General features: G+C 43.1%; 2 protein-coding genes across 8 annotated transcripts in view; both read left to right on the top strand.

Moving 5' to 3' along the window:
• The first annotated feature begins 2,883 nt into the window (after window positions 1–2,883).
• LOC110494253 (cyclic AMP-dependent transcription factor ATF-7) lies at window positions 2,884–11,668 on the top strand. Of its 4 annotated transcripts, none has more exons than XM_021569181.3 (13): window positions 2,884–2,970; window positions 4,206–4,267; window positions 4,404–4,500; window positions 4,694–4,821; window positions 4,920–5,078; window positions 5,342–5,505; window positions 5,585–5,678; window positions 5,836–5,955; window positions 6,163–6,360; window positions 6,695–6,754; window positions 6,919–7,107; window positions 7,677–7,782; window positions 9,196–11,668. In XM_021569181.3, exons 2-13 carry the CDS (start codon window positions 4,220–4,222, stop codon window positions 9,426–9,428), a joined length of 1,596 nt encoding a protein of 531 aa, XP_021424856.2. In that variant the 5' UTR covers window positions 2,884–2,970; window positions 4,206–4,219; the 3' UTR covers window positions 9,429–11,668. The 4 variants fall into 4 exon arrangements, with proteins under 4 accessions (XP_021424856.2, XP_090061791.1, XP_021424855.2 ...); XM_090205665.1 differs by having other exon boundaries at window positions 9,167–11,668; XM_021569180.3 differs by having other exon boundaries at window positions 4,694–4,827.
• A 316-nt stretch (window positions 11,669–11,984) lies between these two features.
• Window positions 11,985–20,549, top strand: part of LOC110493230 (disco-interacting protein 2 homolog B-A) — an 86,258-nt gene continuing 77,693 nt past the window's right edge. For 2 of the 4 annotated variants that reach the window (XM_036950347.2, XM_036950346.2), the window contains exon 1: window positions 11,985–12,226. In XM_036950347.2, the coding sequence (XP_036806242.1) occupies window positions 12,142–12,226 (85 nt within the window). In that variant the 5' untranslated portion in view covers window positions 11,985–12,141. The remainder of the gene's footprint in view (window positions 12,227–20,549) is intronic. The other 2 variants (XM_036950345.2, XM_036950344.2) reach the window with 1 other exon arrangement.

Genomic DNA, 20,549 nt, shown 5'->3' with positions numbered 1-20,549 from the left:
TATATATTTGCTTGGTGTTTGTCCCAAATGTCACCCTGTTCCCTAGGGCCCTACTCTCAGACTGTCATCAGGTTACAGCCTCCGGTCTTAACCTTTTTGAAAATCAAGAGCCGAGAGAAAAATACCTTAAGACATAAGCACAACATTCACACAACAGCTACAAATACTATGCAAGGTAATGTGTATATAGAAGATAAACATGTCACCAATTAAATATTAATTTAAGTAAATGGACTGATGCCGGTACAAAACTTATCGGACTTGCCACAACTGAATTTCTCCCCAGAGGGAAATTAAGTAATTCTATAGTTTTCCATTTCGGACACATCCTTGGACTCCTTTAGCACTGTGACCTAGGGCTGAAGGTCACACTGGTTCAATCATCAACAAATGCCAAGGCAGTGAGTTGACCTCCCATTCTTTGGATCTTGAATTCCATATAGGTGAGACAGACTGGCTTGTTGTCATATTATACTATTGAATGGCTGCTGTGGAAATAAGATTGTAGAGTACAAATACAGCAGAGAAAATATATGTTTGTGACAGATTTGGTACCATCTGTTGTTGGATAGCTACAGGGCCAGCTCCAGGCATAACTGACAAGCGGTTGCTTAGGGGGCCCCGGACCAATTCATAAAAAAATGCAGTTGTCACTCAGGGTCTCAATTTACTGTTGAGAGTTAGAGTCGTAGAATAAACCATGTGTAATTTGTTTGTGCATCAGCAGTTTCTCTTATGTCAGTCACTGATAGTGCGGAGCGATTAGTGCTTTTTGAGATTGGTTTGGATTCGGTTTGATTCTTTAAAAAATTATCATGATTTTCAATGTTTTATTTTACATTAAATGCATTATCACATTACAATTACAGTGCCTTGCGAAAGTATTCGGCCCCCTTTAACTTCGCGACCTTTTGCCACATTTCAGGCTTCAAACATAAAGATATAAAACTGTATTTGTTTGTGAAGAATCAACAACAAGTGGGACACAATCATGAAGGGGAACGACATTTGTTGGATATTTCAAACTTTTTTAACAAATCAAAAACTGAAAAATTGGGCGTGCAAAATTATTCAGCCCCTTTACTTTCAGTGCAGCAAACTCTCTCCAGAAGTTCAGTGAGGATCTCTGAATGATCCAATGTTGACCTAAATGACTAATGATGATAAATACAATCCACCTGTGTGTAATCAAGTCTCCGTATAAACGCACCTGCACTGTGATAGTCTCAGAGGTCCGTTAAAAGCGCAGAGAGCATCATGAAGAACAAGGAACACACCAGGCAGGTCCGAGATACTGTTGTGAAGAAGTTTAAAGCCGGATTTGGATACAAAAAGATTTCCCAAGCTTTAAACATCCCAAGGAGCACTGTGCAAGCGATAATATTGAAATGGAAGGAGTATCAGACCACTGCAAATCTACCAAGACCTGGCCGTCCCTCTAAACTTTCAGCTCATACAAGGAGAAGACTGATCAGAGATGCAGCCAAGAGGCCCATGATCACTCTGGATGAACTGCTGAGGTGGGAGACTCTGTCCATAGGACAACAATCAGTCGTATATTGCACAAATCTGGCCTTTATGGAAGAGTGGCAAGAAGAAAGCCATTTCTTAAAGATATCCATAAAAAGTGTCGGTTAAAGTTTGCCACAAGCCACCTGGGAGACACACCAAACATGTGGAAGAAGGTGCTCTGGTCAGATGAAACCAAAATGGAACTTTTTGGCAACAATGCAAGACGTTATGTTTGGTGTAAAAGCAACACAGCTCATCACCTTGAACACACCATCCCCACTGTCAAACATGGTGGTGGCAGCATCATGGTTTGGGCCTGCTTTTCTTCAGCAGGGACAGGGAAGATGGTTAAAATTGATGGGAAGATGGATGGAGCCAAATACAGGACCATTCTGGAAGAAAACCTGATGGAGTCTGCAAAAGACCTGAGACTGGGACGGAGATTTGTCTTCCAACAAGACAATGATCCAAAACATAAAGCAAAATCTACAATGGAATGGTTCAAAAATAAACATATCCAGGTGTTAGAATGGCCAAGTCAAAGTCCAGACCTGAATCCAATCGAGAATCTGTGGAAAGAACTGAACTGCTGTTCACAAATGCTCTCCATCCAACCTCACTGAGTTTGAGCTGTTTTGCAAGGAGGAATGGGAAAAAATGTCAGTCTCTCGATGTGCAAAACTGATAGAGACATACCCCAAGCGACTTACAGCTGTAATCGCAGCAAAAGGTGGCGCTACAAAGTATTAACTTAAGGGGGCTGAATCATTTTGCACACCCAATTTTTCAGTTTTTGATTTGTTAAAAAGGTTTGAAATATCCAATAAATGTCGTTCCACTTCATGATTGTGTCCCACTTGCTGATTCTTCACAAAAAAATACAGTTTTATATCTTTATGTTTGAAGCCAGAAATGTGGCAAAAGGTCGCAAAGTTCAAGGGGGCCGAATACTTTCGCAAGGCACTGTATTTTAGAACTTAATGGAAATTTCAAAGCCAAAAATATTGAACATTCAACTGCCAAAACATTGGTTGGGGGGGGGGGGGGTCCCCCAACCAAATCTCCTTTAGGGCCCCCAAAAGGTTAGGGCCGGCCCTGAAAGGATTACCATACATAGGGACTGCAATTTTCCACAAATATAAAATATTCTGCCATTATACATATGTGTAGGCTTGCACTTACTTACTTGCATACAACATACAATGTATCATATTATGATGAACATTTTATGAAAAACACCGTGATTTGTAAATTGCAGGGCTCTCATCATATTTATTTTTTTGCCATTTGAGGACACATGCAAACCGCCTCATGTTTACATAATCTCGGATTTTTCACCCCAGTAATCCTGTTACGTAAAAAATTGAACACTTTCACCTCTCGCGCGATTTCAACCCAACGCAGGCAGCGCAGTGTAGGAGTTCCAGCAGCAGAGAAGAGGAGAGGAAGGGACGTTGGGTGAGTTTGTAAACATTTGACTTGCTCGTGTTCAGATATCAAGAATTTACCAAATAGCCTTTGTCGGGGAACAGGTGTATTGACCGTCTGTCACATTTACCTTCCCCATCCTGAAATACTTATTTGACGCGCCTCGAATTGTGTCAGTGCTTTAACGTTAGCTTTAACGTTAGCCTAGCCAGCTAACATAACGTTAGCTAGCCCGTGTGTTCTGTACAATACCATCTGGCAAGGCGTTAGCTAGCAAGTTTTTAGCTGAAAAAAGGGGAAGGTAAATAAAGCTAGCTAATTTAGCAAAGAGACCACCAAGAAGCCCTTTTAATTCGCTCGGCCGTTATTGCCAATGTTGGTTGTCTGCTGTAACCTTACTGCCTGTACCAAAACATCTCATGTGATGATGATGATGGCCTGTCAGATATTGCATAGTGAGGTCCATTCTTCGTCCTATCTGACATTATGTTGCTAGCTAGCTATATCTAACTTGACGTGCTGTTGTGATCATTGGCCCATAGTTAGCCATCGTGCCCCTTGTTAGCTAACTAACTAGTTAGCAGAGTCTGTTAGGTAGTTTCTGTCTTAGTTGAGACCATACACACATTAAAACCAGGGTTGAGACAGTCGCCAACGGCATGGTGCGTTAATTACGCAGGCAACAGAAACCGTTTACTCCAAACGGATAACGTTTTGCAACGAAAACGAGTTTATATTGGAAAATATTCAGCTTGGTTCCTCCCGGTTTAGTTCCGTTTGCTCCATTTGGTTCTTAAACTGTTTCCGTTGCAAGACGTAATGAATTCACCCCATGTGAACTGCGCTGTTTGTTGACAGTCAGCAGAGAGGAGGCCATTTAGCTAGGACAATAACATTAGTAACTAAAATACGTATTTTACTATTCAAAAACACTAGCTAGTTAAGACTATCACATTTTGACTTGCCAGCTGGGACATATGTTTAATAACTTTTTGTCACCAAGAAAATTGTTCATGTCAGCATTAATATATTTGTTTGATACTAACGTTAGCATTTTTCGTTTTTCTTCATTGTAGTGCTAACAAGGTGCTTTAGTTGGAAATACTGAACATGTAGGCAGTAGGAAATCCTTGTGAATATCTATTTGTTAACCCTAATGTATTAGCCAATACAGCCTGTTTTTATTTTTTAATCTACCAAGATTTTAGAGGCAGAGACAAAATAACACTTTCATTCTCTTCCTCTCCCATACCTTTTCATTGCAGGCTCTTTGTGTGAGATGGGGGACGATCGACCTTTTGTGTGCACCGCCCCAGGCTGTGGACAGGTAGGGTCTAATTTACCCTCCTTTTCTCTTCATCCTTCACTCTCTTTTCCCACTCTCCCTCCTGTCTTTACAGATCTCAGATTTTAGGAGCCATCAGATTACTTTCACCAGTGTCTTGCATTTTCTTTGTGTACAGAGATTTACCAATGAAGACCATCTGTCAGTCCACAAACATAAGCATGAGATGACCCTAAAATTTGGTCCTGCCAGAACTGACTCCGTCATCATCGCAGGTGCTTACCTTTACTATTCCTAGAATTTCTCAATTTGACTGTATGAGAAAATTATGAGAGAAACATTTTTGTCTAGCTATCAAACCAACACCACCCTGTGTGGACAGATGAGCAATCTCTGTTGTTGACAGAGGGGATTTACCTGTACTATGAAGCCTCTAAACCAGTGTCTCCTCTTTCTCTCTACCACCAGACCAGACCCCCACGCCCACCCGCTTCCTGAAGAACTGTGAGGAGGTGGGTCTGTTCAATGAGCTGGCCAGCTCCTTCGAACAGGAGTTCCGGAAGGCCCATGAGGACGACCAGAGGAACAAAAACCCGGTGAGGGTGAGGACGGTGGAGGGGATGGGTTTGGGTTTTAAACATGGGTAGTTTGACCAATTTATTAATGTTGTGTCTGATTGTTGGTCCCTACACAGCTCCCCACCCCTCATCTTCTGGCCCCACCCCTACAGACCCTGTCTGGGGTGAAGGAGGAGGATGAGGGGCCTCTGGAGGTTGACTCCTCCCCCCCAGGCAGTCCTGACTCCACCTCCAGCATGTCAGACAGTAGCAAGGAGCCAATGGGGAGAGGAAAGGTATGTCCTGGGGGCGGGGTGATCAGGTTGTATGGTTGAACAGACGAATCGATGTGTGTTCTTTCCTCTTGTCAAGTTTGCATGGTAACTTGGGTGAGAGAGAGAGTAAGGAACAGTGGTGGCCAGAGAGTAAAGTAATCACTTAACTATGAGGCAAGTAAAGAAGATGTCAGCAAAAAGTAGACAATTAGTGGGTGTCTTAGTGGGTTCAGCTCAGCGGCCTGTAGTGGGTTTCTCTGACTGGATGTGATGTGTGTTGACAGGAGACTCTTCCTCCTCCACGGCCAGTGTTGAGCTCCACCCCCACGCCAACCATTGTACGGCCTGGGTCCCTCCCCATTCACCTTGGTTACGACCCCCTGCACCCGACACTGCCGTCGCCGACTTCTGTCATCACACAAACCCCACCCTCCAACAGACAACTGGGGTGATTCTAATCTACCAACATCTGTCTATAATTGTATTCTCTCTTGTCTATTTCATTTATACCAATCTCCTGTTCTCAGCTCTCCGACAGGCTCCTTCCCACTGGTAATGCATCTCCCCAACGGACAGACGGTCCCTCTCCTCCCCAGCCCAAATATGACCTCAGTCATATCTGTGAGAATCAATCACATTTATTTATAATGCCCTTTTTACATCGGCAGTTTTAGTGAAAGTAGTAGATGTCTAATTAACAATAACATACTTGATAATGGCAGATATTGGTAAGTGTTATTTTGTCCTCATATTTAGTCTCTTCTTGTGTAATGTGTAGCTGGCGAGGCCATTTAATATGGTGCCCAACATCCCTGGGATTCCAGGCCCTCCGATTGGTGGGACCAGCAGCGGCTCCTCCTCCCCATCTGGGTATAGTCTACACTCAGAGGCCAAGATGGTGAGAGGCGCATGCACTGGCGGACACACACTACACACCACACACAGAGTTAAGGACCAAATAGCAGTGGGCCTACCCGTGGTAGGCAAAGGGAGGCAATGTTACCAGTAACTGTTAATTACCAAAATAACTTGTAGTTTTGCAACCCTAGGAAGGCATGTTGTTGACATCTGTATGGCATTTCTGTGTGTCCATCCCTCTCTGTAGAGGCTGAAGGCGGCGCTGACCCAGCAACAGCATGGCCCGGGGGCTCAGAACGGGGCTGGAGGGGGCACAGGGGGGGTGGGAGAGGGCACAGGGGGGGTGGGAGGGGGGCCAGGGTCCAGCCCCGCTGTCCCCCAGAGACATGAGCAGAGCCAGCAGCCCTCGCAGCATTCTGACACCCCCTCACCTGCACAGCCACAGGTAAAACACATACATACTGATACAATACCTAAGGGTTAGGTGGAATCTGCTAGAGGCAGGGTGGCCTTTATCTCCAGAAATGATAAAAATGCTGGAAAGAACACTGAACAAACTAAAAGCTGCTACAAACCATGTTTTGTAGATGAAATATGCTGGCAACTCTATAAAGGTATCGATAAGAGAACTTCTCTGCAGATTCCGTCTGACCCTATATATTTGGTAATGCATTATCTCATGTCGCTTGCATGTATTTGCGTACATTTTGTGCACAAACAGTGAATACAAAAATGCACAGGCACACTCATGCATATATGATTTACATATACTCACACAGCAAACCAGCAGTGGCTCCTCCTCTCCATTTGGGTATAGTCTACATTCAGAGGACATGATGGTGAGAGGCGTATACACGGGCACACTTTGAAATACACATTCAAATGCACTTTTACACACACACACACAAGCTCACATTCTTGCATTTTCTCTCTCTCTCTCATACACACACTCATGCACACACACCTAGTCCAAGGTGTATAACACTCTCCCCGGCCTCCCCAGGTATCCCCGGCCCAGCCCACCGGGGGTAGGAGGCGGCGGGGTGCGGAGGCCGACCCAGATGAGAGAAGGCAGCGCTTCCTGGAGAGGAACAGGGCGGCGGCGTCTCGCTGCCGACAGAAACGCAAGGTTTGGGTTGGCTCACTGGAAAGGAAGGCAGAGGACCTGGCTACCATGAACGTCTCTTTGACCGTGAGTCTACTGCACTATGACTGTAACTGGACCTAGACTGTAACTGTCTATTAGAGTCAGTTACAATAGACCATAAAAGGCAATGAGAAGGGCAAAGGCAATGTGTAACTTTTTGGGCGACCTGACCAAATTCACATTGACATATCTATAACTCACATTTCTTTCTCGTTGAAAGCAAGTCTAAGAAGCGGCAGATCTGTTCTATGTGGTTTATTTCTATGCTTCCCATTCTTAAATTTTGTTTTTGTGTCTTCCTTTTGGTTTTGTACACCAGTTGAAAATACAATATTTTGGGTTATGGAAAAGATATTTCACAGTGGTTTAGATGGTACAATGATTCTCTACACTATACTTCCTTGTTTTGGTAACTATTAGAATTTTAGCAACCAGGAAATGGCAGAATGATTTCTGCATAGTGCATCTTTAAAACCATGAACCCGTCTAAGCCCTAATATGATTCTTGTGCCCATGGGGTTTTGGTGTATGATTGTCAGTGGTTGAGAAGACAAATGTTGTGTGTACATTGTCTTTTGTGTTCATGCCTATATGTGGTGTTCTGTTTCTATCAGAATGAAGTGGGTCTGCTGAGGAACGAGGTGACACAACTGAAACAGCTGCTACTGGCCCACAAAGACTGCCCTGTCACTGCCATGCAGAAGGCGGCTGCCTACTTAGGTAATTAAGACAACATACACTACATGACCAAAAGTATGTGGACACCAACTCGTCGAGCATCTCATTCCAAAATCATGGGCACTAATATTGAGTTGGCCCCCCTTTTGCTGCTATAACAGCCTCCATTCTTCTGGGAAGGCTTTCTACTAGATGTTGGAATATTGCTGTGGGGACTTGCTTCCATTCAGCCTCGAGCATTAGTGAGGTCAGGCACTGATGTTGGGCGATTAGGCTTGGCTCGCAGTCGGTGTTCCAATTCACCCCAAAGGTGTTTGATGAAGTTGAGGTCAGGCCAGTCAAGTTCTTACACACCAATCTCGACAAACCATTTCTGTATGGACTCGCTTTGTGGACTTTGGGCGTTGTCATGCTGAAACAGGAAAGGGTCTTCCCCAAACTGTTGCTAGCTGGAAGCACAGAATCGTCTAGAATGTCATTGAATGCTGTAGCGTTAAGATTTCCCTTCACTGTAGCTAAGGGGCCTAGCCAAAACCATGAAAACAGCCCTAGACCATTATTCTTCTTTCACCAAACTTTACAGTTAGCACTATGCATTGGGGCACGTTCTCCTGGCATCCGCCAAAACCAGATTTGTCTGTCGGACTGCCAGATGGTGAAGCGTGATTCATCACTCCAGAGAATGCGTTTCCACTGCTCCAGAGTCCAATGGTGGCGAGCTTTACATCACTCCAGCCGATGCTTGGCATTGCGCATGGTGATCTTAGGCTTGTGTGCGGCTGCTTGGCTATGGAAACCTATTTCATGAAGCTCCCGACAAACAGTTATTGTGCTGACGTTGCTTCCAGAGACAGTTTGGAACTTGGCAGTGAGCGTTGCAATTGAGGACGGACAATTTTTACGCGCTACGCGCTTCAGTACTCGCCGGTCCCGTTCTGTGAGCTTGTGTGGCCTACCACTTTGCGGCTGAGCCGTTGTTGCTCCTAAACGTTTCCACTTCACAATAACAACACTTACAGTTGACTGGGGCAGCTCTGGCAGAAATTTGATGAACTGACTTGTTGGAAAGGTGGCGTCCTATGACGGTGCCACGTTGAAAGGCACTGGGCTCTTCAGTAAGGCCATTCTACTGCCATTGTTTGCCTACGGAGAGTGCATGGCTGTGTGTTCGATTTTATACACTTGTCAGCAACGGGTGTGGCTGAAATAGCCAAATCCACTAATTTGAAGTATGTCCACATACTTTTGTGTATATATAGTATACATGAATCAACTATCAATCACACAAGTCTGTCATTCACTCCATCTGTTTGATTTTTAATTTAGCCTCATTTATCTGTCCCCAATCAACTTGTACATCCATTCACCTACCTACCGATCCAACTCATCCATCTAATCTATTGCTTGCCTGTCACCTCTCTTTAAGGGTGAATGTTTCTCTCTCTCTCTCTGTAGCTGCAGGAGGAGAGGAGAGCTCCAGGGATCCCCCCTCCGAGCCTACGGGCTCCACAGCCTTGGCCATCCAGCACGGGCCTTCGGCCCCTGTCCCCAGCCCTGGTGCCATCACCGTCAACGGGCTGAGCGTATGCGCGGCTGAGGCAGTGGCCATGTCGGTCCTGGCCGGGATGGGGGCGGCCCACCAGGGAGGGGTCCTCATGGCGCCACAGCCTCAGCCCGCCCCCAGATGATGCGCAGGGAGCCAATAAGAACATTAGGAGGCCGGACTGGTACAATTATGTGAGAGATTGAAAGGGACCTGATTTGAAATCTGAAATCCCACCAGTTGATAATAGAAGGGGTGGGGTGAGAAGTACTGTCTCCAACCTATGCTCAGACCTTGGATACAGTGGCAGCCAGGAAAGGATGTTGGGAGTTGACATCCTGTCAAAGCCACACAAACCCCCCACCCTACCCCCCAAACACACACACACACGCTCGCTCACAGCCAATGATAATCACTGAACATACCGAGTCGTCCCGCCCCTTTTGCCCCTTTTCTGATGGATCCCTGCTTGGAAGCACTGTCATTGCGTATGTACATACTCACACCCCGTGGCATACACACACTCGATCACTGAATGTAGTGTGTTTTTGTCTATTTGCAACTCTCCCCTGTCTACAGTGTAAATCTCTCCTTACATATTTATCTTCTTCATGCAGCTGTTAATCCATGGGGAAACTCTTTTTAGGGCTGAATAAGCGTGAGATATTGTTTTCCCTTTGTCATGGAGTGAGCCAAAGTTTGAGTATATTCAATGTCTGGCCTTTTTAAAAATGTATTATTGTTTTTTTTTTATAGGAATTCTGCATTCTGACAATGTGTATGAAACCCTTATTGACTGCATGGATATTAGAGGAGACTGATGAAGACCACTGTCTGTGTGCTGGTGTCTGCTCATATTATTGCTGGTTTTTATCATACTGCTTTTCTCTCCCACTTTTTAAAGTGATATCAAATGACTGATGCAAACAATGACAATGTCCTAATATAACACTTGAAATGGTTAGGTTTTAGATTATACTTTATGTAGTAATCAACAAACTTTTCATTAGATTTATAAATCATTTACCCAGGCTAAGTTGAGGAAAAAGTAGTGCAATATATTTTTATATTCAAAACAAATATTAATGTTCCTGCATTTAGCTAAAATGTGTGTAGTGAATACAGTGGTAGAATGGTTTGTTCTAATTCAATGAGAACCAATTACATTCTAAATGATAAGAGAAAATGTAAACCTACAACATATTCTTGAATGCAAATCTCGATTAGGGGACGTCTATTAAGAGAAAATGTAAACCTACAACATATTCTTGAATGCAAATCTCGATTAGGGGACGTCTATATGAAGATCATGTCCTACTCTCGGGTTAAAGATCATGTCCTACTCTCGGGTGCTTTCCAACATTTAAAAAACTATACTGTCTTTTGGAGTATATCACTTTTGTAGGACACGTCACTGAAATATTTGTTATGAAATGTCATTGAGTGATGTCTTTTTTTTTTTTCTTCACATTTTGTGTTGAGGAATACCTTGTTTGTTTCATCTTTTTTTAACATGTCAATGCTCTATTCATCATTTTGTTATTGCTGTAACTGAACCCTGCGTCACGTTACCTTTCCCCTCGTGTTCTGTCAAGAGGATGGATATGTCTGTCTTCAACAGTGAACCCAGGGTGTAACCTCCCACAAACTATTATGGAATTTGTCTCCAATCCGTCGAGAGGGTGTTTTTGCCCAAAATAATTACACCTCAAGGCGGGGGAAATTTAACTTGTGTATAGTCTCAACTAATAAAAGATCTCCGGCAAAATAAATAAGTTACTGGCAACAAGGGGTTTAGGTTAATCTTTTTCATGCTTAGTATCTAAGTGCCTATCCCCTTGGTATAGAGCTCCATGACAGTAGGAGCAGAAGCTGTCTGATGTGCTCAGGGATTATAGGATGGGCTGGTGGCATACGTGTACACAATAAGCACAGGAAACGAGAAGGCTTCTGTATGTCAGAGAGAGAGATAGACCCTGCGTGTGACTGTATAGAGCGTAAGGGGAGAATCCTAACTTCCACTAAATAGATTTTTCACTAAGTCTCCCACTGACATGAATGCATGACTAAGTGAAAATTGACTTGTGGAATTTAGAATTAGCCTCTAAAATTGTGTTCCAGACATTTGTGTGATGTTAGTATGTTCATCTTGTCATGAAATTGCAATAGTTGACTGACCGATATTATGGACCATAGTTTCATAAACAGTAGCCCAGTGTGTGTTCAGTCAGTGATGTGTGAAATGCTCATAAACATTCATTTTCCATACAGCAGGATTCACCAACTGGTGGGCCGAATTTAAAATGTGGGTGGTTTTATTTGGCCCCCAAAGTTTTTTTTGATTGTTCTTAGTCTGACATAAAAGACTGTAAAAACACCAGGAAATCAGCTCCAGTGATTTTAATTTAAGAAATCTGTTCCCACGCATAATAGAGACACGTGATTGTATACAAATGTAAGCAATGTTTGAAATTATTGTTTTAGTCAAACATCTATTTGGGTTTATTGCTGGCAATTTGCAGTCTACAAATGATTTGTAATTATGTTCCCGGCCTCTCACCAACCGCTCAAGAAAATATAGTTAGTTGATGGCTGAATCTAGTTGATGATCCCTGCCATACAGTAACGCCAGGGGGAGCAGGCAGTCTATTGATTAATTTCATGCTCCAGTCACAACCATTAACATCAGACATGGTCATGTGACAGATTCCTTTGGTGAGTTGTTCATTGCTCACAGTTATGGCGGTGTTAGGGAGTCGAAAGGATGGAGTACTGTCTTGATTTTTGCTTTTCTCGTTGATTCAGGAACTTGTCACCACTTTTAATTTCTTAACATTCTACGTTTTATTCCTGCAACGATGGCGGACCGAGGCGTGGATATGTTGGCACTACCGAAAGAGGTTAAGGACCAATTGGCGGAGTTGGATTTGGAACTGTCCGAAGGTAAGGATTTTAGACAGGGGAAAGAGAAATAGGTGTTGTGTCCCGTAAACGCTCCTACGTGTGTGTCCCAGATAAAAACAACAATCACCCGTCCGCTGTCAGTGGTGAGAACTGCAGTCTATAACCGGGCAAGCACGACTCCCTCCCCCTGCTATGTTGCCGCGGAGGATAAAAACACTGACCTATTTTCATTTGATTAGCTACTATAGTTAATGTAATCAAAATACCATCGTTATTATTTTCGCCTATAATGGCATAGTGTTTTTGAGAAATTAGGATATAGAGAGATGACAATTTTATTGGATAAGGCTTTTGATGTATTAACTATGATACTATGTATAGCTTATGACTGGATTTTTTAAACAAGGTTTTTTGTTTATTTATACTTTACATAATACTTACCATCAGAAGTAACCATAGCTCTCAACATGAACACAATCTTCCAGTTTGCTTTGCAGAGTCAGTGCATTTTTCTGTAGTAGCTAGGATAAAAATTGCCTTCATGTAATTTACAGTGTCAAAAAGGAGATCATAGAGGTTTTCCTCTTGTCAGAAATTAGGTCAAGGCTCTCTTCCTCATCACATAGTTATTGTGTCTGTTTCTCAAGCGATAGTGCTGTTGAAATTATGCTGCACGTTCTATAGACCTACACGGCTGTCGACTGCTAAACTCTCTTGTTAATGTGGGAATTCAGCGTTTGCCTTGTTTTGACTAAAATTAAAAAATAAATAATATGGTGTTATGCAAGTCTCCTCCTTGGTGGGTGAATCACAGTATTAATGGATCTGTGCCATGCGGTTCAAAGCACCCCGGGGTGCATGAGTAATGTAATGTTTCAGCTTTGCAGAGGAAGGAGAGAGAACTGTATGTGATGGAAAAGTAGAGTTACCATTGGTGACTGACTTACTGAAGTCAATTCTCTCCCTGAATCTGCTCCCCTGTCCCCACTGTGTGAACATCGAATAATAGTACAGTTTCACACTGTGCCTATTGAGCTCTTCACAGCTTACCGCTGAAACTCATGACTCATCATGGATTCCGACTGTCCAGGTCTCACCCAGACACAGTTGGATGATTGAAACTGAAACAGGAGACCAGGTGTGGAGAAACATTTTCAGTCATTTTCCAAGGCCTCCATACTATTCTGCCACCACCAGACCTTTGGCTGTGGGTCCTGGCACTTGGGATTTTCCATAATTCCAAAATTTGTTTTATTTGATACTAAAAAAGTTACTTTTGTCACTACTCACCTGTAATAATCATTCAAGAGTTGCTTTCTGAAACGTCTCAATGAAAGGACATTGGCCTAACAAGAGAATCATAGTAGAATCAAATAGCCTGTGCACATCATCAAACACAGCCCCCCTGGGATACAGCCACAAAGATGGCCTCTCAGTGGTTACAAACTAATCAAAACAACTCCCTCAAAACAACATGGTCTCAGAGCATTTCGTATTAGTCTGTATGTAAATCCGAGACACTCCATTTAGTATGGTATCTATTCATTTGTGGATGTCCATCATCCATTTCGTACGATGTGTTACGAATTGCAGTTCGTACGATGTGTTCCCGAAAGGCAATTTGCACGATATGTTACGAATTACAAAATGTACAATATGTTACTAATTCCAATTTGTTGTGACTAACGTTAGCTTAATGTTAGCTAGCTCTAGGGGTTAGGGTTAACTAACATGCTAAGTAGTTGCAAATGAGCTAAAAAATAGTAAGTCGTTTCAAAGTTGCTAATTATCTAAAATGCTAAAGTTCTCCGTGATGAGATCCAAACACGCAACCTTTTGGTTGCTAGACGTCCATGTTATAGGCCAACCCATTCACCCCGACCAACCACCCTCCTTCTGTTTTTGCCTTAAGTAACCTATCTTATGTAACCAAACCAAACGTAACATATCATTCTAATTTGAGTGTCCCAGATTTACGTTTACTATGTTGCGTCTAGCTGTTACTGAGACCAGTCTGCTCAAAAAGATGTGTGAAATCTATTTTACATTGATCAAATCAATTAGATTGGGCTGTTTAATATGTCACAGGGCACTTCGGAAAAAGTCTGAGTGATGGAGAAGCCTTAATTCACTGTTACAAATGGTGGGTGAACTCACTTCTACTTGTGGTCTCGTTTAATAATAGACAGCAATTAACAGTTTGGTTAGTGACGGTTCGGAGTAGTGCTGCTCTCCTTAGGATCTCACACACAGATGGAGAGAGAGAAAACAGACAGGAGTACCTATCTATTAATAATAATGGCATGCTATATAAACAGATGTACTGCATAAACAGACTGTCTCTAGTTTTCTGCTGTGTGTGCAAATCGAGTGCAAATGTTTGAGAGTGTCGTTGTGTGGCATACACTGGTTTTTATTTGTTTTATTGCTAGTTTTTTTTTTGTTGCTTTAGTGACTGAAGAGCTCAGCAGTAGTAGGCCTATACAACTCTACTACTCAACTGTAAATGCCAGCTTGCTGTATGCTTATTTGTCTGTTGTCCTCAGACATTTAGAGCAGTAGTTAACTACCTCTGATAAGACCTACCAGCTCCTCGTGTAGGCCTATCACTTGACAATCTCTGTAGTTACATTAACAGACAGTGTAGGCTTATTAAAATGTAGCCTAGATACATGTTTATTAGGATACATTGTACTTTGAGTGATGAGTGTTGAAATGGCCTGTTGTTGTGGTGTTATGGCTCAAGTTTGAGGTGTTTGTTTATTCCCGCCCATCAGCCCTGTAGCTCTCAGCTAGTCCACTGACTCCTCACACACATAATCCATTTTGAGCCCCAGCAGCACTTAACACCCAACGATTGATTCACCACAAAGAGAAGCCTGTCTCATTATTCCAGCCACACTGAGCTATGACCAGATGGCCAGACCGGAGTAGCCATGTTTGTAGTTCCATCAGCCTGCTGGTGGTTGTAGTTTAACTGTAGCTAGTATCATACAGTTGGTTCAGTTGAGACTGGAGTCAGTAAAGGCTTCAGTAGCACAACAACTCAATAGAAACTCAAAACCCCCAGTGTGGCCATCATTCAACTGAAAGTCTCTGTCACAGTGGCGAACAACAGTCTTTTTATTTTATTTTTCCTCCACCTTTATTTAACCAGGTAGGCCAGTTGAGAACCAGTTTTCATTTACAACTGTGACCTGGCCGACATAAAGCAAAGCAGTGCAACACAAACAACACAGTTACACATGGGATAAACAAACGTACAGTCAATAACACAATAGAAAAAAAAAATATCAAAGCTGTTGCTGTAAACACTGCCTACTCTCTATCTATCTTTTGGGAAGTACTTTATCAGTATTATGCACCAAAACACATCATCTATTTTAATGGACTGCCAGTACATTTCCATTTATATGGAGTAGTAGCAGTCTATCCGGAGTCTTCTTAATGTTTCTCATGCATATCCTTTACATTTCTAACAATCAGCCCATTGTTGTCACTTTGTCCCAAAGACGGGACTCCCATGGCAACAAATATAGGAAATATGCACCATTGCAGTGGTGGTGGATTATGTGCGTGTTTGCGCGCGTGTGTGTGCGTGCGTGTGCGTATTAAAGGGATACTTCGCAGATACCTATAGACTTCCAGTTATTGCTCTAACGCTAGTTAGCATTGGCTTGCGAAACTACATCGTACTTCCTTTACACTGGACACAGAGACATGAAAATGGTATTCATCTGACACTGGGAAGTAGATAAAGGGCCTCATTGCCAAAATCCTGAATTATCCCTTTAAGGTCTCCCCTACACCCAGCTCTAACCCCGGTGACTGTGGGGACACAATGGTAGCCATTGAGAGGATCAAAGCCATGCTGGCTGGAAGCTCGGCTGGAATTCAAAATGCTCAACCACAACCCTTTATGTGTTTTAAGCTGCTAAAATGAACTGTGTGTGAAAGTAAGCTAGCTGTACAGTTACTGTAAATATGACTACTTCACTCTCTCACACACACACACACACACACAATGTGTGCCCCTTTGCCTGGTTTTTGTGTCTCCTGCCTTGTCTCCAAAGTCTGTGTGTATAGTGTGGTGTAATGCTCTGATAAGAGCTGAGTGAATGGGATTCCCTTTGCTTTGCTCTGAGCCCTGTCTCAGTGTGGACTATAGTGACTTGTGAGTGTTTGTCCAGTCGTGTGTTTGTGTGTGTGTACTGTCTGTTGATGTGGGGAGGAGAGGCAGGTTTTTCAGCACAGCAGCCTGTTCAGTGCTGAGTGGAGAAGGGGAGAAAAAGAGAGAGAGACAGTTGGGGGAGAGAGAAAGAGAGATTACGGTTGTGTCTGCGTCTCCCAATCTAGGTCACAGAGCATCAGGAGGCAACACGCCTGGCTCATTTAGCCCTCGGAGTCACAGTGGACCAGTACTGCTGCTGGGGATTTCTCTATCTCGCTCACTCTCTCACTCTCTCTCTCTTGTGCTCTCTGTTGCTTACATTCTCGGACACTCATTCTTCTATCACTCACTCATCCTCTCTCTCTCTCTGACGCCCGGTCGCTTGTTTTCTATCTCGCTTAACCCTCTCTCTCCCACTGTCTATCCATGGCTCTGTCGCTCATTCCCTCTCTCTCTGTCTATCTCTACATCTGATATGCTTTCTCTATGGCTCTCTCCTTTCTCAGCCTTTCTCTCCTTCCTACCCTTGCACTTCATCACCATAAACAAGGCAGTGTAGAATGGGGACTATGTGTATGTGTATGTGTACGTTGGGGATTGTAGCCAAAATGTAGCTTCTGCGTCAGTGTCCTCACAGTGTGTTGGCCACAGATACACACAGGGCAGGAAGATGCTTCAGCCTATCCATTGAAAAGCTCATTAACTGTAACTGAGGGGCTGTGTACTGATCTCCGACCATAGTTAAAGGTCAGTAATGACCAATAGAGAAGGAAGCACAGATTCAGTGTCATTTACAACATTAACAATGTCTACACTTTATTTCTGATAAATCTGATGTTATTTTAATAGACAAAAAATGTGCTTTTCTTTAAATAAGAAGGACATTTCTACGTGACCCTAAACTTTTGAATATAGTGTAATAATAATCAATAATTTTGCTCTTTATTTAACCATCTTACATATAAAATATTACTTGTTCATCGAAAATTGTGAATAACTCACCACATGTTAATGAGAAGGGTGTGCTTGAAAGGATGCACATAACTCTACAATGTTGGGTTGTGTTGGAGAGGGTCTGTCTTAAATAATTTTCCACACACAGCCTGTGCCTATATTTAGTTTTCATGCTAGTGAGGGCCGAGAATTCACTCTCACATAGGTACGTGCTTTCAAAGGGCACCAGTGAGACACTGTCTCTTATATTTTCCAACGGGGCTATACATTCGGGTGAGGTTTTTGTCTCGCTGAGTAGCCTCATTTCACTGCCAAAAATACAATTTGAGAGTGCCCTGACCCTAGTGCTAGAGGGGGTACACAGCTGGAGGTTGAATGTTTTAAGGGGTACGGGACTATAAAAAGTTTGGGAACCACTGTAATAATAGATGAAGAGACCTGCTTCCCAATCCTCCACCCCCAGACAGACAGATCAACCGCTGGCACGGCCCATTGGGGATTATAGTCAGACAGTCTTGCCTGAGGAGTGGGCACTGATGATACACACACACACACACACACACACACACACACACACACACACACACACACACACACACACACACACACACACACACACACACACACACACTACAGCTCTGGGGTGGTGGGAGGCTTGGACACCACATGCACAGGGTTGCCATGGACACAGAGGATCCCCCCTCTATCTTGGGTATGTTTTTTTATAAAGCATAAACCCCGGAAGATTACAACGCCCGTAAGCCACATTGACAGCCAAAACCACAGTAACACAATCCAAAGGGCTGCTAAGCTTTTAAAGCTATTATTATTATAGAAGAAGCATATGACAATCACAGTAGGGAGAGAAAGTGTTATCTTAAGAACAGATACACAATCAGCTCTTCTCACCCTCGAACTCAACCTAAACTATTATGAGATACAGAGCTAAAACAAAATTCTATGAGGCCTAAACTAAGGAGCCTATCTACTCCACACACCCACATGATCACAAGGAAATGGAAATCATTTAACTTAATTTGAGCCATGGAAGTAGGCGAGGGAGGGGGTCGAAAAAAACACTCCTGGGTTCCCTAAGGATGTAAAGGGCCAGACACACCGAGAAATCTGATTGCCGATAGGTACTGAGCGCCTCTGCCCAGAGTGTTAGCAGTTAACTTTTTGTTGTTCACATATAACAGTTTTAATTCCGATTTTCTACGTTTAAATACTCCAGGCCACAAGGTGGCAGTAGCTTGTTGGGCTTGTGCCTGCTGTAGCTAATGTAAGCTAACTGGCAAGCTGTGCTAATGTTGTTGCTAGCTAGAATTTGTAATAAGCTCTTGTTGATACTAACCAGTTGGCCACAGCTAGATAACTAGCATAGCTAGCAACATTAGAATTGTATCACAGTGGATTCATTTTTGAATGAAGCAGCTGTCTGTTAGCTGTTGAGAGTCGGTGGAGTAGCTAGTTAGTAGTTATGGTGTGCTAACATTAGCTAGCCAGCTAACTGGCACTGACAGTATGGGCTAAAGGGAATTAAATTATTTCTTCATGATCTTGCTAGATAGCTAGCTTGGTAAAAAGCAGTGTTATGTAGTATTATGTGCTTTGTGCTTCACTTACATCCCATTATTTTCATATGAAGTGTTTGTGACTGCCTGGCTCAGTCAATAAGCTAACGTTAGCTAGCTAACTAATGAGCGGATGCAGATGATCAAACTGAATCGAACAAAAATCTTTCAAGCACAAAACTCCTTAGCTTGTTGTGAAAAAAAATCTAATTTAAAGACTTGCTCTAGAAAAAAATATGTATTATGCAGATTTATTGTTTTAGTTCAAACAATTTTGATTAAATGGAGTTGATTACACTGGGAAAAGTGCCCTCCCTTTGATCTTTTTCTTGACACTTCTGTTTACTCCCCCAGGTCCGGAGGTGTGCTATTTTCACAGCTGTTATTTTTGCTATTTTCACGCTGTCGTTCACGCTGCTCATTCTCACTGCTGTTTGACTGCTTGTTTCTACAGCACCAACTTGTGAGTTGGTCATCTCCCCTTCGTATAGTGTATGTGCAGCCAGGATATATACAGTGAGCAAGTCCTCCGCCTTCTCTCTGTTTGCTTTTTTTAAAAACAACAAATATATATATACTGTACATATATTTCACCATTATTTAAAAAGGTAGGCTAGTTGAGAACAAGTTCTCATTTGCAACTGCGACCGTGTTACACATGGAATATACAATCAATAATACAGTAGACAAAGTCTATATACAGCATTGTGCAAATAAGGGAGGTAAGGCAATAAATAGGCCATGGTGGCGAAGTAATTACAATATAGCAATTAAACACTGGAATGGTAGAATGTGCAGAAGATGAATGTGCAAGTAGAGATACTGGGGTGCAAAGGAGCAAGAAAAATAAATAAATACAGTATGGGGATGAGGTAGTTGGATGGGCTATTTACAGATGGGCTATGTACAGGTGCAGTGATCTGTGAGCTGCTCTGACAGCTGGTGCTTAAAGCTAGTGAGGGAGATATGAGTCTCCAGCTTAAGTGATTTTTGCAGTTCATTCCAGTCATTGGCAGCAGAGAACTGGAAGGAGAGGCGGCCAAAGGAAGAATTGGCTTTGGGGGTGACCAGTGAGATATATCTGCTGGAGTGCGTGCTACGGGTGGGTGCTGCTATGGTGACCAGTGAGCTGAGATAAGGCGGGGCTTTACCTTGCAGAGACTTGTAGATGACCTAGAGCCAGTGGGTTTGGCGACGAGTATGAAGCAAGGGCCAGCCAACGAGAGCGTACAGGCCGCAGTGGTGGGTAGTATATGGGGCTTTGGTGACAAAATGGATGGTACTGTGATAGACTGCATCCAATTTGTTGAGTAGAGTGTTGGAGGCTATTTTCTAAATGACATCGCCGAAGTCGAGGATCGGTAGGATGGTCCATTTACGAGGATATGTTTGGCAGCATGGGTGAAGGATGCTTTTTTGCGAAATAGGAAGCCGATTCTAGAATTAATTTTGGATTGGAGATGTTTAATGTGAGTCTGGAAGGAGAGTTTACAGTCTAATCAGACACCTAGGCATTTGTAGTTGTCCACATATTCTAAGTCAGAACCATCCAGAGTAGTGATGCTGGACGGGCGGGTATGTGCGGGCAGCGATCGGTTGAAGAGCATGCATTTAGTTTTACTTGCATTTAAGAGCAGTTGGAGGCCACGGAAGGAGAGTTGTA

Source organism: Oncorhynchus mykiss, chromosome 17, assembly GCF_057628025.1.
Source record: "Oncorhynchus mykiss isolate SJ-2025 chromosome 17, ASM5762802v1, whole genome shotgun sequence".
In the NCBI taxonomy this organism is placed as follows: domain Eukaryota; kingdom Metazoa; phylum Chordata; class Actinopteri; order Salmoniformes; family Salmonidae; genus Oncorhynchus; species Oncorhynchus mykiss.
The sequence above is the reverse complement of the archived record's forward strand: the minus strand, read 5'-3'. Positions and strand labels throughout refer to the sequence as shown.